Source organism: Spea bombifrons, chromosome 2 (genome assembly GCF_027358695.1).
Source record: "Spea bombifrons isolate aSpeBom1 chromosome 2, aSpeBom1.2.pri, whole genome shotgun sequence".
NCBI lineage: Eukaryota > Metazoa > Chordata > Amphibia > Anura > Pelobatidae > Spea > Spea bombifrons.
In genome coordinates, this window is record NC_071088.1 from 107771930 (window position 1) to 107788037 (window position 16108).

Here is a 16108-nt window from a genome sequence, read left to right on the forward strand (position 1 = left end):
AAAAAACCAAACAAAACAAAAACGAAATGTTAGCTGATAAATCTCTTCTTAAACATGTCCAAGGTGTTATGAGTGGTCTTCTTTTGAACTATACAGTTAATAGTTAACGGTGTGCAACCAAATTGTCCCTATTTAACCAAGAAAAGCTGTGTTGAAAGGTATGTTAAAGAGTTAAGTTGTTACTGATCCAGTACATGAGAACCCTGGTCCATTTTACTCTCCAGATATTTGGTGCTCCATCGTTTGATGATAAAATTCTGGAGGTGGTTGCAGTTTTCGGCAGCATGCAGATGGCGGTTTCTAGAGTCCTCAAGCTCCAGCATCACCGAATAGCACAGGTACATAATACTTCGCGGTCATGTGTGATTATAGAACTAAACGTATTCAGCCATGTTTTAATAACTTCAACACTACTGCATTAACCTAAAAATAGAAAAAGTCAAGCAATAAAAGGGGGATAATTATTCTTAAGGTCTGGATCCAATGAAGAGTGGTGAACATGAGATAGTAGACCTGGAAACCAAAGGAATCCACCAACTTGCACCAGAATACCATAATATAAATATGTTTCTTCGTGTTCTTCCGTGTCCTCGGAAGCATTATCTTTGTGTATTGCATTAACCCGGCCCGTGCCTGATATGTGTTACGCTTGGTTTTCCAGTGTCGGTCGGTGAAGATCACTATACTTGGAGAGGAAGGCGTCCCGGTACAAGTAGATGGAGAAGCTTGGATTCAGCCTCCAGGGGTTATAAAAATCATACACAAAAATAGAGCTCAGATGTTAACCAGGGACCGGGTGAGTTAAACACTGTATTAGTGTTCCTTTAAAAAACTAAATTCTGCCCTGTAACAAACAATGCAGTGTCCATAGTGCACCTGATGATGGGGTTATTGAGTGTCCTCAGTGAGTGTTGGCTGTGAACATGCTTGGGATGTGTACATCTTACCACAGGCTGGCAGATTACACATTAAAGTCAGAGGCTAATAAATCACAGGCATATGACCACCCGTTGGATACTCCTAGTTGCACAATGAACCTGTATATCACACGCATACAGGTTTGCGGCATCCACAACGGATGTGATTGGCTTTCCAAGCCAGTGGAGTTGGTAGTACTAGCGGACGTTTGCACAATTTGCCCAACAGCCCGTCCTATCAGTATGATGGCATTACTTTGGAGATAATTGGTATAGTGTCCGTTCGATGTTGCTCCCCCCCAGTAAGTGTACCCGTGAGCTGAAACATCGTATCCAGTTCCTTATGCATCTTGAAGAGCCAACAGAAAAGGGTTTCCCCTGTGAAAAGGGCTGAACTGGCCCTACATCAGGCATAGTTGAATTAGTGAGATGACTTTAAATGTTTACTGGTGTACTCTACATAGCCAGCTAAGCACTTTATGCGGAGAAAGTTCACCTTTGTTGGTCCTTCATAATGCCAAGTAAAAGTCAAGGAATCCGAGTATTTTGTCACTTTGGAAACTGTGTGAACCAGACAAGTCTGCATACAAGAGATGCTGGCTAAGAGCAATCTGTTGCCACTTTGTAATAGTTTGCTGTAAAATCTTATAAATGAAACAACGAAAAATAAAAATGTCATCCATTTGTCATCTTCATCTTGAGAGCTGACTTTTAATTAAAAAAAATAAGTTTTTAGTGGATTTCTCACTGGGTTTTTTTCTTCAGCTTGTCATCTGCACTTTAATCATCCAGTGATGTCATCAGTCACTGTGTCACACTGTGTTACTGTGGCGTCTGTCACAAAATGTGTGCGATGTGAATGTGATGACCGCTGTCACGGGACTGTGTGTCCAGCGCTTACACAAAACCTGTGTTATGTCTATACTTTGGCGCCTGTGTATGATTGATCCACGCAGCATTGTATGCAATCAATATCTGATACAATGGTCTGTTTACTGGATTTTGTATTAATATTTTTAGAATAGCTAACAGGCAATCCAAGAACAAAAATCATGCTCACTTAGCTTTCATTTGTAAGTCACCCCTGTTCAGCCTGGTGTGCTGTTAGCAGTCCTTTTCATCATGCTTTTATACATTTGCCTCAAACAATTGCCTTGTTCGTGTGCTCGATAATTAAAATTCACTGATCCCATTGAATCTCCTGCACGTTCTCTGTGTGTAAAGAGGTAAAAAGTGTAACTTTGAGATTTCAAACTGATGTGCAGATGGCACCACATTTTAATGATCTATAATACACTCCTAAACGTGAGTCGTTTTGCCAACAGGCATTTGAAAACACGCTCAAGTCATGGGAGGACAAACAGAAGTACGATACCTGTAAACTTGCCCTTCGCTCTCCCCCGTATTTACCCCAAGCTGTAGACTCGGCTTCGGAAGAAGAGGTCAGCCTCGTCCATCTCTGCTCACAGGCAGCAGAGGAGCTCATCACACGGTATGTGATCCTACTAAAACCACGTACCCTACAGAGGAAAATCTAAATGACACAATAGCTTCCAGCTCTCTGGCTTGCGTATGGCTTCCTTTTATAGCTGCTGTACGTGTAAAGTTAGTCATCAGAAGTGTGTTTTGCCACGTTTGGCAAGAAATTGTAGTCAATAAACCTGTGACACAGTGGCTGTTTTGAAGTGATGTATTGCAGCACATAATGTTATTTTTTTTTAAACTTTAATCATTTTTTTTTCTCTAAGCATTCCGTCCGTTTACTTATCAACTGTGGGATTTAACGACTGCAAACACCCACCGCATTGTGTTTCAAATCTTAGCGTTTTAGTATGTACGTTGTGACTGCTGTTTAATTTTTTTCTGTAATGATCAGCCATTCAAAGGATGCATAATGATGGCCTTAATTGTGAGAGATAATATATATATATATATATATATATATATATATATATATATATATATATATATATATACATATATATATATATATATATATATACATAAACATACATACACGCTATGTCTTGTGTCTGTGACACTGAATGGGGATCGGTGCAACAATGTAAATGGATTTCAGATCTGCTTGGGCTCTCATACGGTGGGATACTCATGTGAATAGGTGATACACGATCCAATAGGTGTGAATACATTGGGAAAATGGTTCCCTGCCCCAAATCTAAGTTTGGTGTACTTTTTTTTTTTTTTTTTTTTTTTTCTTGAGCTAACTATTTAAGAAGTGTTCAGACTGTCACCCGAGAAGCCAAAAATAATTAAATGTTTCTTTTCAGGATATGTGAAGCTGCAAAAATACATAGTTTGTTGGAACAAGAGCTAGCCCATGCAGTGAATGCCTGCTCACACGCACTAAATAAAGCTAATCCACGGTTTCCAGAGGTAGGTTTTTCTTAGCGTTTATGATTGTAAAAATGTGAAGAAATTAGCTGTCCAGAATTGAAGCGGATCCTTTCTGTATCTATTTCTATTGGATAACTTGGACGTTTATGTGGGATTTTGCATTCAATTATATTCAAAGTCTTTGACGAATGTCCGTTTCTCTCTAGAATCTCACTAGAAACACTGCCGTTGAAGTGGCAGTCAATGTGAAGGCACTGCACAATGAAACAGAGTCCCTCCTGGTGGGAAGAGTCCCTCTGGTAAGAGTGTAGACCACCCACTGCGCATTGAATTACAATGAAATCTAATGTAAAGTTTCAGATAAGCAGGCTACAGAGTCTGCCTACATAGGTTTGTCCGTTATCTATCTGATTTAATGAAATGTAGCTGGGTTTAAACTTTTGTTTGTAATAATTGGCCAAAGATCTAGAGCTACGTGGACATCCTTTCAGTAAAACAGTAAGAAAAATCAGTGGCAGAGTTGGCATTATCCCATCACTTTCCTGTCCTGAAAAAAATTAACAGCAATTCAGTTGAACAGAGATACGTTAATGATTAGGGATAAATATGCACATTACGCAGAAAGGGAAATTAAGATATATAAGTAAATATATATAGACGCACACACATAGTATATACTGTATATACCATGACATACATTTAGCATAACCATGTTTTATGTTAAGTAATTGTAAGGTTATCGTGTTAATTCAGTACACTGTATACTACTATTCCTATTATTTGTGTTTATTGCAGCAGCTGGAATCCCACCATGAAGAGCTTTTGTCAAATGCACTACATAATGTGGAGATTGAGTTAACAAAATTGGCAGAGATTCCCTGGTTATACTATGTGCTACAGCCTGATGAGGAGGAGGTAGGGGTCTTTATACAGATTCATGCTTCTGTTGTTTAATATTAAATATTATTATATAACCAACAAGAACTATACCTGAATATCTGTGTGTATTTTTGAAGGTCACATCTGGGGTATTATATACATTGAGTATGCTGTTTCAGTGACTCTTAAAAGTATTTCAAGGGGTTAGAAAAGATTCTTGACAATTGTTTATGGGCCATAAGTGGTACCAAGGTACCATTTTTTGCTCTAGTTGCATAAGTTTTTTTGGGGGGGGTTTACGTGCACCTTACTGTCAGATGTAAAATGCTGCCCCCCTGCAGTATGTCTGATGTTTTAACTCGCAGAATAGAACGGTTACCCAGATATACTGCATGTCCTGGCCAATGTCATCTCCCAGCTATGAGGTCCAAATGTTTTAAGATTGTTTTCATGCATGTTGACTGAAGCGAACATAACCTGTAACAATTAGCCTGTCTGGAGATGTTTGGACGTCGGCCTCAAGGATCTGTTTCTTAGATGACAAGTAAGCCATTAGTTTTCCTGCAATGGGCTTACAACTATTCTATTATTTCCGATAAGTATGGTTCCACAGTGCTGAGCATATAGCAGCTGCTCTGGCTTACAGTGAAGTTTGGCAGAACCACTGGCCATAAAAGATGAGGAGCTATTCTGAGACCAAGGTGCTTGGTCACTTGTTGAAAGGTGGAGAAACCACTCACTCATGTGGACAAAAAGTGTCCAAAAGATCAACTCTGTTTACTTACAAATTCTGGTGCTGGGAGATCTGATGGTAGACAAAGTAGACTTGCATGTGATTGCATTTTTGTATCTTTTTTTGTGTGTCGTATTTTCTTGACACATTTTCTTTCTTATTTTTACAGGATCCTCCCCTGGAATATGCCAAAAGAAACAGTAGAAGTACAGTATTTCGTATAGTGCCAAAGTTTAAAAAAGAGAAGGCCCAAAAGCATAAGACCAGCCCTCAGCCTGGTATGTGTGCCGACTCTCATGTTATTGGGGCAGGTAGCTGCAAAAACACCATCCGTGCTTTGTCTTGATATTCTAGAAATGTTGGTACATATATGCATATGTTCATTTGGTAATCTCTATAGAATTTTTCAACAGGGGGTTGAAAATGTCCAATGAATTCAGCTTGAGCAGCTTTAGTTCATTATGAGACATTACTCTGATACAGTATAAAAGGTTTGTATGAGAATTTACTAAGCTGTTTTGTGATATGATAACATAATGGTTATAGCCTAAATAATACTGGGACTTTGGAGAAGTTGAATACAGAAGTCTTCTCCGGTGAAATTAGCCATGGACATGAAGTTGTGTATACACTACATTAACTCCTATGATTAACTCCCCCCCCCAAGAATTATACCTACTTGTAAAAAAAATTATTTAACATTTGTAAAAGTTACAGTATACTGTTTATTTAAGTACTTCTAATATTTCATACTTGTCCTGGGTAAAAAAGAATGCTCTGTAAGGGCTGTATTTGGCTATACTTGGAACGCCTTGGAAATGGATAGGTTTCTTCTAATCCTGTAAGGGTGTGTGTGTGTGTGTGTAAAACATGCACACAAATACACATACACACATACATGGAGGTCAACAGCAAGATGTTTGCTCCTGATTTAGATTCAGAAGGTTCCATTGTTGAACTGAGTTCATCTTACGTGATACTGTGATTGTGTCTAACTGTGTGGCTTCATCTGAACTAGAGGAGGATGAAACTTTTTAGACTCAAGAGCTTACAGGACAAGTATCGGCAATAGAAATGATAATAGCAGTTTATAATATTTTATTCTGCTTTTCCCAAAGTCATTACTAGCTATGCTATGTTGTCATCCTTCCCCTTTAAAGGCAGAATATAATTAATTGTTATTTTAACAATCTGAAGAGACAAAAGCTTTGCTTGTATTGTGTTTCCTTTAAAAACGCTACATAGGTTGGATGAATACAGTTTGTAGGACAGGGCTTAATATTGGATATTTTTGGTTTTCTTTTTATGGACCTTTTTAAATTACACCGTTCCTTGTACATAAATAAGCAAGTGCGTTGATGAAACAGATGTGAAACATCTGATCCAAGGCCGTTATAGTGCGGAGAGTTCCTTTCTTTTTTTTGTCTGGCAGAGGAGATGTGTGGTCTTGAAAAGCTTTACCGGAGGTATTGCGTCAGGAATGCAGTATATAATTGTGCCTGTACATGTTAAATTATTCCAATTAGTGATATTAAAACAAATACTGTTTATAACATGAGCCCAAGGAAAATACAAATTACAGTATAGATTAGGGTTGGGATTTGTATTTTCTTTGTGTTCACAAATGATATATTGTGATGCTAAATCAGAACTATTATGTGTTCTTTAACAATGGTCTTTATTCTAATCACATGAATCTTAGCAACTAGAACATATCGCACTGCTAAGATATCCACAATTGAGGATTTATTTCCAGTTTAGCCCTCATGAAATATTATTGCATATTTAGTAAATGACTTGGCTCTGTTTCGTGGCCCATTGGTAGTCTGGTGAAAAATTACAAACTTCTCCCAAAAACAAGCTGGGAATTCTGTGTATCCTAAAAGCACAAATATGTTAAAGAAATGTAATTGATGCCTCTATTCAGGCTGTCCACAGATTGTGCTGCCGTTGGCCTGCAGTTGAAAATCTCTGCTGCCCAGTTGTGTTCTTGGAGGCTGTGTTTGCCTCACATTTAGCAAAATTAGCAGCACTATAGCACTGAAAAGACTGATAAAGGGTCTGTGCCAGCCTTTTCTATATTTTCTGTATCCATATTGCACTTTTTCTCCCCTACTTGTGGAGTGAATAATGGTTTACTTCAGCCTACCACAGTTCAAACTATACTTTCTGGGGCTGCTTTCTGCTCCCCAGGCTCTGTACTAATAGCTTATATTTCTGTTAGGGTCCTATAGCTGTGCAATATACCCCAAAAAGGTTATTCCCCATAAGCAGAAATTGGCAAGAGAAGTTATGGTTGTAATTTCCTGACTTCATTATGCATTGTGAAGATCGATTCCCCCCTGAGCGTCTCTTGCATGGAAAGCTTGGTTTATCATATATGATGCATAATTTAGTCAGTGAGATGTCTTCAAAGTTGCATAGGTTAAACAAGGTGTTTTGGAGGGCTGGTTCAGAAAGAAATAAGTCAAAATTGTCTCTCTGTAATGTTTAGTGATGTCAAGGAGTTAAAACTGTAAGCTCACGATATTTCTGTGAAGTATTGGGACAATATGAGCTACAGTTTAAACATTATTTTTATTTATGGTTGGAATAACAGTTTTTTGTAGGAGAACCTATTTCAATGTAACATTTAGTGCAGCCGGGTCTATAGCTATGGTCCCTGGTGACATTACAATGTCCTTTCAATCCGGAATAAGAGACTGACCATGCTCTCTGCTAATGATCCTGTAATGGGTGCAGGCGCCTGTGTGAAGGAGCAGACCAAAGGGGTTGAGATGTCCTCCTTTATTTCTTTATTGGTATTGTCACTCATTAGCTCGTGTTCCTCACACAAAGCATTGATATTGTTCCCGGTATCTGTACACTCTCCACTATCTTACATTCCTCTTATAAATGTTCCCATCTTCAATATCTAGTTTATGTAATCATTCTCTCTAAAACTTCCTCCATATCTTTTATGGGGGTCACTACGTACTTACTAGGACATTCTAGAGTCTAATGTGCAAATGGCAAAAGCTCTAAAAACTACAGCACCTAATGGCGCTTCCACAAACTGGGCCAATCGCTCAAAAGAGTTAGTGTTATCTGCTGCGATTATTTACATTCATTATGTCATCTAAAAAAAAATGCAATGATTTATGCGTGTCTGCACTGTGAATTCACTTGAAATCAAATAGTACATGACCCATTTTATGGTAACGCTTTAGGTTAAATTATACCTTGCATCACTGATCCTAATGTGTAAATCAAATTCATTTCATGGATAGCTTAATATTCAGGCAAAAGAGACTTTGGGTGGTGGGGTGAGGAAAGCTGAAAACGCGGCTGCAAAGCATCAAACCCTGTCCTCGTACAGATATTTGGTTTTAATTATTGCCGATCTTAACCTGCATGCAAAATGAACAATCAAACCGTTGGATTTTGTTGACACCTCTTCTCTTTCCCTTCGCTAGCACTGCAATTCTGTTTTTTTTTTTCCTCCACTCTGTTTGGCCTAACCTATGCTTGTAATGCATTTGTGCATGTACAAATTAAGGGGGTTTTACTCTTAACTTTGGTAGTTCAAAAATGGGGCACAGATGAAGTTGCAGCTTGGCTGGATCTGCTCAGTTTGGGAGAGTACAAAGAACCCTTCGTCCGTCATGACATCCGAGGCTCAGAGCTATTACTCCTGGAAAGGCGGGATCTTAAGGTATTTCCTTGTGCTACTTTTTTCCTCTCTTCTTCGGTGGGAATTAATCCTCTTTCCTGTCCCTTTCTTGTCTTGTGCTTGTAGCTTGGCTTCTCTTTACAGTCTCTCTGTAAACTAATCTGCACTTGTTGTGGCGTGCACTCCCTGTGTGTGTGTGTAATACTGCACTTGCAGCCTACAACCTCAGCAAAACATCTGCTAGGGACACAAACTTTTGTGTGTTTTTTTTTTAACGGGTGATTTAATAGCCTCTGAACAATCTGATACAATACATGTGTCTTGCAACTCTTATTTGAGAAAGAGAACAAAATACATTTTAAATTTTAGACCGTAAAATGGGATCAGTGTGGAAGGTGACAAGTTTAGTGTTATTGCTTTTATGTGTCATTTTTATTTCTAACTTGGTGAATAACATTAAAAGGAAAAGGATATAATTTATGTCTAAAGTATGAGTAATAAACACTGCACCCAGTAAAATGGCGGCACCACTCCCTCTAATGTCTCACTTCCCCCCCCTTTTCTAATAGTAATAAAAAAAAAAAAAAAAAGTTGGAAGCGCACAAAATAAATCATTAGAATCTGAGTGTCCCCATTCAGTGATATACTGTATATTGGATGGTATGCATAAAAAGTAATTTTGAATCTGTGGTTGTACCTCCATAGTAACTAAGAAATGTTGCTGCTGCTATGATGATTAGACTTTTCAAACTTTGCACTAAAATTACTTTTTATACAACCCCCCCCATATGTCTCAGTAGTGTTGCAAACATGGGTAACTGTATTCCAGCCCCTGGTGCCATTTCCTTACATAACTTTATTTGAGGAGGCACTATATGACCAAAAAGGTATGTGGACACCTGACCATCACACCTATATGAGCTTGTTGGACATCACATTCCAAAACCCAGGACATTAGTATTGAGTCCCCGAAGTGAGGTCAGGCACTGATGTTGGATGAGAAGGCCTGGCTCACAATTGGCATTCAAATTAATTCCAAAGGCGTTCATTGGGGTTTAGGTCAGGCTGTGTGCAGGGCAGTCAAGTTCTTCCACACCAAACATATCCAACCATGTCTTTGTGGAGCTTACTTTGTGTATTGTGGCACAGTCATGCTGGAACAAGAGAGAGCCTTCTTCAAACTGGGCCACAAAGCTGGAAGCATACAGTTGTCTGTATGCTGTAGCATTAACATTACAATTCACTGGAACTAAGGGGCACAAACCCTGATAAACAGCCCTAGATCATTATCCCTCCCCCACCAAACGTTGCAACTTTAACAATCACCAAACCCAGATATGGCCACCTGATTTCTTGATAGTAAAACATGATTCGTCACTCCAGAGAACACTTTTCCACTGTGCCAGAAACCAGTGCCGGTGATCTACGGCTTGTGTGCAGCTGCTCAGTCATGGAAAACCATTTTGTGACGCTCCTGAGGTATAGAGGACAGATTTTACAGTTTTAAACATTTTACAATATTATTAATATATACTATTGATATTTTAAAATATTATTTAAGACACTTGGGCACTCAGTAGCCCAGCTCTGTAAATGTGCATGGTCTACTGATTCATGGCTGAGCTTTTTTTTCCTAGACACTTCCACACCACAATAATAGCGCTTGTGGACTATTGTGGCTTCCTATGACAGTGACACATTTGCAATGACCTGAGATCTTCAGTACGATTCATTCTGCTGCCACTGTTTGTCTGGCGATGGCTGTTTAGGTGTTTTGGGTGTATAAAATCAATCACATACATTCAATAATTAGGAGGGGTGTCTGTGTAATTTTGGTCATATAGTGTACATGTTGCAGAATTGGACCAAACGGAACAGATTGAAGAGGTTTATTTTCCTTGACCCATAATGATCTTATCAATTAAAAACATGAAATGAATAAAGGGCTGCAGTAATTACACGGCATAATAGAGAGATTCACATAAACATTGGCAATAAACTTGCAGTGTAAGGACTAATGCAACACAATGACCCAGCCATATGGTAGCCCAGTTTGTGTATTATAAAAATCTCTGACTACACAGAGCCCACAGTGTATATATTGTTTATGACAATATACCATTACTGGTGCTGAGACTTTTCCAAAGGTCTAAACGCTTGTGCTTTTTCCCATAGTTATTTTTACCTTAAAAATCAGGATTCGTTAACCTCTGAAAAGCTGAAATGTGTAGGTAAAGCTGTCAGAACTAGCTTTATGTGATCGGTTTCCTGCCCTGAAGCTGTCTCCCCTCTCCTCACCCACCATCCCAAGCCTGGAGCACCTACTGGACAAGCATGGTAGTGAAGCCTGTGCCTCCGGTTACAGTCTGCATTCCCATGGTGTGAACTCCTCAGTCACTAATAAAGCGGCAGCCGGAGGAGTCCCGGAACTCCCCGCTCCGTACCAGTATAACAAAGACAGCTCCGGCTCTAGCCCCCATTGCCACCCCAATAAAAATGCCTCTGAATGGATCAGCAGTGGGGACCCAAAACCCACAGAACCCTTCTGTGTTTGGATACCCCTCTATTCATTATATTGACCAGCACTCATTATTATTATTATTTTTGTTTAAATTGCATGAGTAATTCATACATCTTTGCTGCACGTTTGATCGCGAATACATGGTGACATCAAATTTATTTAGTGCTTCTCTATTCATGTTAATAATATGAGGTTTTTTCTGTATGTGTGTGAAGTTGTACTGAGCAAAATAATGCTGTCTTTAATACAAGAAACGTACCAAGAAGTGGCATATAAAAGTACCGAAAAAATCTTTTTTATGCTTCATAATCCATGCCATTGTGCTGTATCCATGCATGCTGTGTGATCATTTTGTTTCATTGTGATATCTAGGAGCTTCAGCCCAATACATGCTGGTTTGTTGCGTTGTTGTATATATTGTACCGACATCTAAGCAATGCTGGTGGTCCAAGCACATTTCAGATGAATTAACTCCATATACACATGCAAGCCAATTTGCTGCCTTTTGCTGCATTTCTAGAAATATAGTAGATATTACTTCAATTATTTTGTCTTGTTTATATTTGTGTTTAACCATAAGTTTCCAATGTGAAAGGCGGATCTCCAAAATGCTAGCGTAAGGCCTGGCGTACAAATTGACTCACAATTAAATAATACAAAATGAGAGATTAGAATATAACTTGCGAACATTTAGCTATGAAAACCACTAGATTCATCCTAATATAATAGACCAGAAGGTAATCTCAAGTTCTGTGAACAAACATGGCAGCTCCATTTTCTAGATGTCTTGCCTTTCAGCTCTCGATTGAATATACACCTGTTGGGTAGAAAATGTCAAGGAACCTGAAATTTGTTGCCTTACTGTTTTTGTGTACGTAATCCAGTATCTTTGTAAATGAAGTTTAGTGTTAAAATAGAGTATAGCGATTTTTGTGAGTGGGTCGGCTGTTTCAAGCTATGTGATGGAAGAGATGATACCATGTTTTACTACGGTAGTGGTTATGGCATCTGATGATCACCATCTGGGCATTGACCTCTGTGTGCTCCAAAAATGTCTGTCGTCTTTGTTCATTGTACACTAACAAGCTATTTTTTTGTGTCTTTTGCAGGATCTGGGGATAATGAAAGTGGGTCATATGAAGCGAATTCTGCAGGGAATTAAGGAACTCGGCAAGAATGGTTCCTTATCTGAGGTGTGAAGGCCCTGGTGAAACCTTTGCAAAGTGCCAGCTTTGTCAGATGTTTAAAGTTACTTGGGGGCACTGTGCTGTCCTAGTTTACTGTATGAAAAAGAAAGTGCTGGTATACAGCTGGAAGATGCAAGCTGGGTTTAAGAATTTTCAGTTTTGTGCCAAAAAGGTAGTTATGCACAAAAGGCCATTTAGAGAAGTTTGGATCTGCACACTCTGAAACTTTTTGGCGTGTACATGTAATGTTCCAAAAAGATACCGCAGAGGTTACGATGGCCTGGTAATGAGAGGTCTCTCTCTGCAGTCTAACGTAAAAAAACTGTTGGAAACAAGTGATTTTGCTATGTCGAGCAAGGCCCGTTCTTCCTCAGACACGTGAGGCCCAAATACAGGTGAAATCATGGCTCGTTTCAGGTTGGCCTTGGTTTACTTTGCCTCAGGGTCTGCTTGTTCACTGAACCAAGGAGCGTGATTGGATAAAACTGTTTTGTATAGAAATTAATGCAATTTATAATGCATGGGATGTCTGCCTGGGTTGTATTTCAGTTGCATGATATATATATATATCTGAACCATAAAAAAAAAAAAACGAAAAAAAGACACTTGAACAATTTTTATATTGATTTTAAAAAAAGTTTAATTTATTACTACTGAAATGTTGTTGTGTTGGGGGTTTGTAACCGTTCGAGTGTCAGAGGCGGTGTTATCATCACCCTCGTTCTAGAAAGGGTCAGAGGCACTTTCTTGTTTTATGTTGTATATCTTTGCATGAATTTGTTTAGTGACAAAAGGGTTTGTGGATGTGAAAATCATAGCCAACATGTCATGTATAGTCTTAAAATGATGTACGCGTTCAACCTATTTATTGTAGATAGACAATTTTCTTTTAATAATTAACATAGATAGTAATATAGCTCTTGGAAACAATTTTTGCAAAGATGGTTACCTCACTTTTTTAACTTATTATTTAGAAGAATACTGTAAAGTCTGGGTATAATACTCTTAATTTTTAAGTATTTTCACAGCATGTGTGTATCACACACACCAACCCCTGATGTATTTATATTCTTTTCCTGCAATTAGTGTCTAAAATATACATAAGTATGTGCATTGTACACAACCGAGTATTATACTGGAGATTTTACAGTTGTTCATGGGGACCATTGATACCCCAAAGCCTTATAACATTTCTTTGGTGTTTTATTTTCCCTTTTTTTTTTTTTTTTTTTTTTTTGCCCAGTTGCAAATTGTCTGCATTTTAGGAACAGCAACGATTTGGTCTTCAGAGTATGGGTTAACCCTTTGCGTGGCAGAGAAGTGGGACCCACGGTGCCTTTTTCCCTGACAGTCAAAGGAGTAACAAAGGAGACTGCGTGTTTCGGTCTTGCTGAGTTTACTTTCGCAACGCTCAATTACTTGTAGTGAGAAGTCTTCTTAAACCGTCTCAGGAACTGAAGGTTCTTAAAACAAAGCTGCCATGTTACCAATAATTTGTGTAGAAAGACTTATATAGATATATGGAGAAATTCAGTGATAGATAATACAGTAATGAAGAACTAAGGAGTTTAATACCACCCCCATACACACACAGTTTGTGCTCGCACTACAGGAAAGGTCCATGAGAAATCAATTTACATCAAATAGTCAAACAGCAGAACAAATTTCCTACCCTGCCAGGTTTGCTTTAGGTGTACTCATCACTCAAATCCTTTTGCTCTAGACTGCTGAAATGCAGAGGACGGGTAAACCAAATGGAAACCGTTTTTCAATCTCGGGGTCATCTGTTGAGCAGTGTTCCTGCCGAGCTGTTCTGTGCTTCCACAGCGGCTGCTGTCCTTCTATTTCCATGCATGCAGGACAGATCTGCCTTCATTCTGTTATTCCAGTGTAGGCTCTAATATACATTCTAATTACGTTTTATATAAGCAATGGCACAAAAAAGGCATATGTTACTTGTAAATACTCCTCCCTGAAACTCTTCTGTTTTTAATCTATGCAGTTGAGCCTTCAAGAATGTGTGAAATCTAGGTCTCCTTCGTTAACAGGGTCTTTTGTACTTATCAAAGTTAGTGAAATGTTTTTAAAAATTATCATTGCAAAGGGGAACAAGCTCCGGAAATGCATTAACGCGCACGTTTTGTGGCTGATGTCAGGAGGCAACCTTCTGCTGAGTAACCGAGCAGGACCTCTCACCGAGATGCAGCCCTGTTTACAGAAAGACTGGGATCAGTAAAGCAATCCTAATTTTTCATTGATCCCAGGAAACAAAATGAACCATGGTTGCCCCTTTTAAGTTGCTCTTCCCCCTTCTCTTCTCAGTACACTTTTATAAAGAAATCTAGCTTTACTGATTTTATATGTTTATATCCTGCCAAAATATCATGCTTTGATAGCACAGATGTTTCTATCACCATTCCTGTATTCTTCAGGTTTGATTATTTGTAGCCTGTAGTCAGCTGACAAATTTGATTGTTTGAAAAGATCAGTTAAATATTTTGGTGGCTTATATGTGTTGAGAAAAGCATGAACTGATCCCTCAATGTATCCTAGTACTAGGTAGAAGTCTTGCCTAGGTAGAACAGCACCTTTTGATGGTACAGTCACATAATCTGCATACTGGGGATAGCCCTGTTGTATTTATCCTCAAAAAGTGTCCATAATCACTGGGTTTTTTATGGAGTGGGAGTTTTTTTTTTTTTTTGCAGCGTTAGTATGACAAAGTAGGATTATTTTATAATTTTTGTTCCCTCTCAATGTGTAATCTATGCAGAAATAGCTGAGAATGATGTCGCTGGGAACATTTAAGGCTTTGTATAGAGATTCCAGTGCAAAGTTTGAAAAGTGGTCTTACCACCACAGCAGACAATAGAAGGGTTCCTGTGGATTGGACCAACCCATTGGTTGCTACAATTATTAGATTATATTTTATACCCATATCATATTATGTAGACCATCCCCACAGAAACGATTTATTTCTACAAGTGATCCCTCATTTTTGGTAAAACAAGAAATACATTGATGTGCAATATGGACTTGCTAGCTAAAATGTTTTTTGTGTGTAATAACTAATCTGAAATCATGTGGTTACATATCATACAACCGGATGTGAGGGTTAATAGTGTACTACAGTACTCATATCTATTTGTAATCTTAGTCCTTGCTTATGCAATTGACTTACCCACTTGTATATCATGTTTCAGCACTATTTCACACAGTTATTTGCAAATCTTTTAATAAATACATATATAATATAATAAATCTGGGTGATAAGAGCTGCCTTTTCTGCTGATCTGCAACCATTTTGTCTAAAAAAATTTTTATACAATCTTTACCCTAGATAGGATTGTCTCCTAAACTTTAAATCTACTCGGTTTGTACAAATGAAGTTGCACAATATTTTAGAAATATGTAATTTTTTTTTCTAAATATTTGAAAAGTAGAATCTTTAGTAAATGGGGGCATTCAGAATACAGAATAGTGAAGAGAGACGGCTTCCGTATCTTGGTTTGAAGTGATAATTCATCCTGATTATAATAATAATCCTAGACTGCCCCTTCAAGGCCAATAAAAAAGGAAAAGCCACGGATAAATAACTATATCTATCCTGCCTGTAGGCAACCAAGTGATAAGAATGTGGAGTTCACATTTCCACACACTGCCATGCTATTAAAAACTCAGATATTGCCTTCTGGTTAACAAGCTCCACAGACATAGTCTCCAATTTTACAGACTCTTTACCACCACAAGCACTCACTGTGGTTTTCTATTTGTGTGTTACTTCAGACGGGATTATTTATAAATGTAGCAGGTCAAATTACCATGAAAACGCCATAGAAACGGTGCCAAAAAAGGTAAGGT

General features: G+C 38.4%; 1 protein-coding gene across 7 annotated transcripts in view; it reads left to right on the forward strand.

Annotated features, from left to right (window-relative positions):
- DGKH (diacylglycerol kinase eta) overlaps positions 1-12732 on the forward strand; it is a 104484-nt gene extending 91752 nt beyond the window's left edge. For 3 of the 7 annotated variants that reach the window (XM_053455455.1, XM_053455453.1, XM_053455454.1), the window contains 9 exons: positions 225-338; positions 662-796; positions 2243-2409; positions 3209-3314; positions 3482-3574; positions 4071-4190; positions 5057-5165; positions 8451-8581; positions 12170-12732. In XM_053455455.1, the coding sequence (XP_053311430.1) occupies positions 225-338; positions 662-796; positions 2243-2409; positions 3209-3314; positions 3482-3574; positions 4071-4190; positions 5057-5165; positions 8451-8581; positions 12170-12259 (1065 nt within the window). In that variant the 3' untranslated portion in view covers positions 12260-12732. Of the gene's footprint in view, positions 1-224; positions 339-661; positions 797-2242; positions 2410-3208; positions 3315-3481; positions 3575-4070; positions 4191-5056; positions 5199-8450; positions 8582-12169 lie in introns of all 7 variants that reach the window. The other 4 variants (XM_053455457.1, XM_053455458.1, XM_053455459.1 and 1 more) reach the window with 2 other exon arrangements.
- The last annotated feature ends 3376 nt before the right edge of the window (positions 12733-16108 follow it).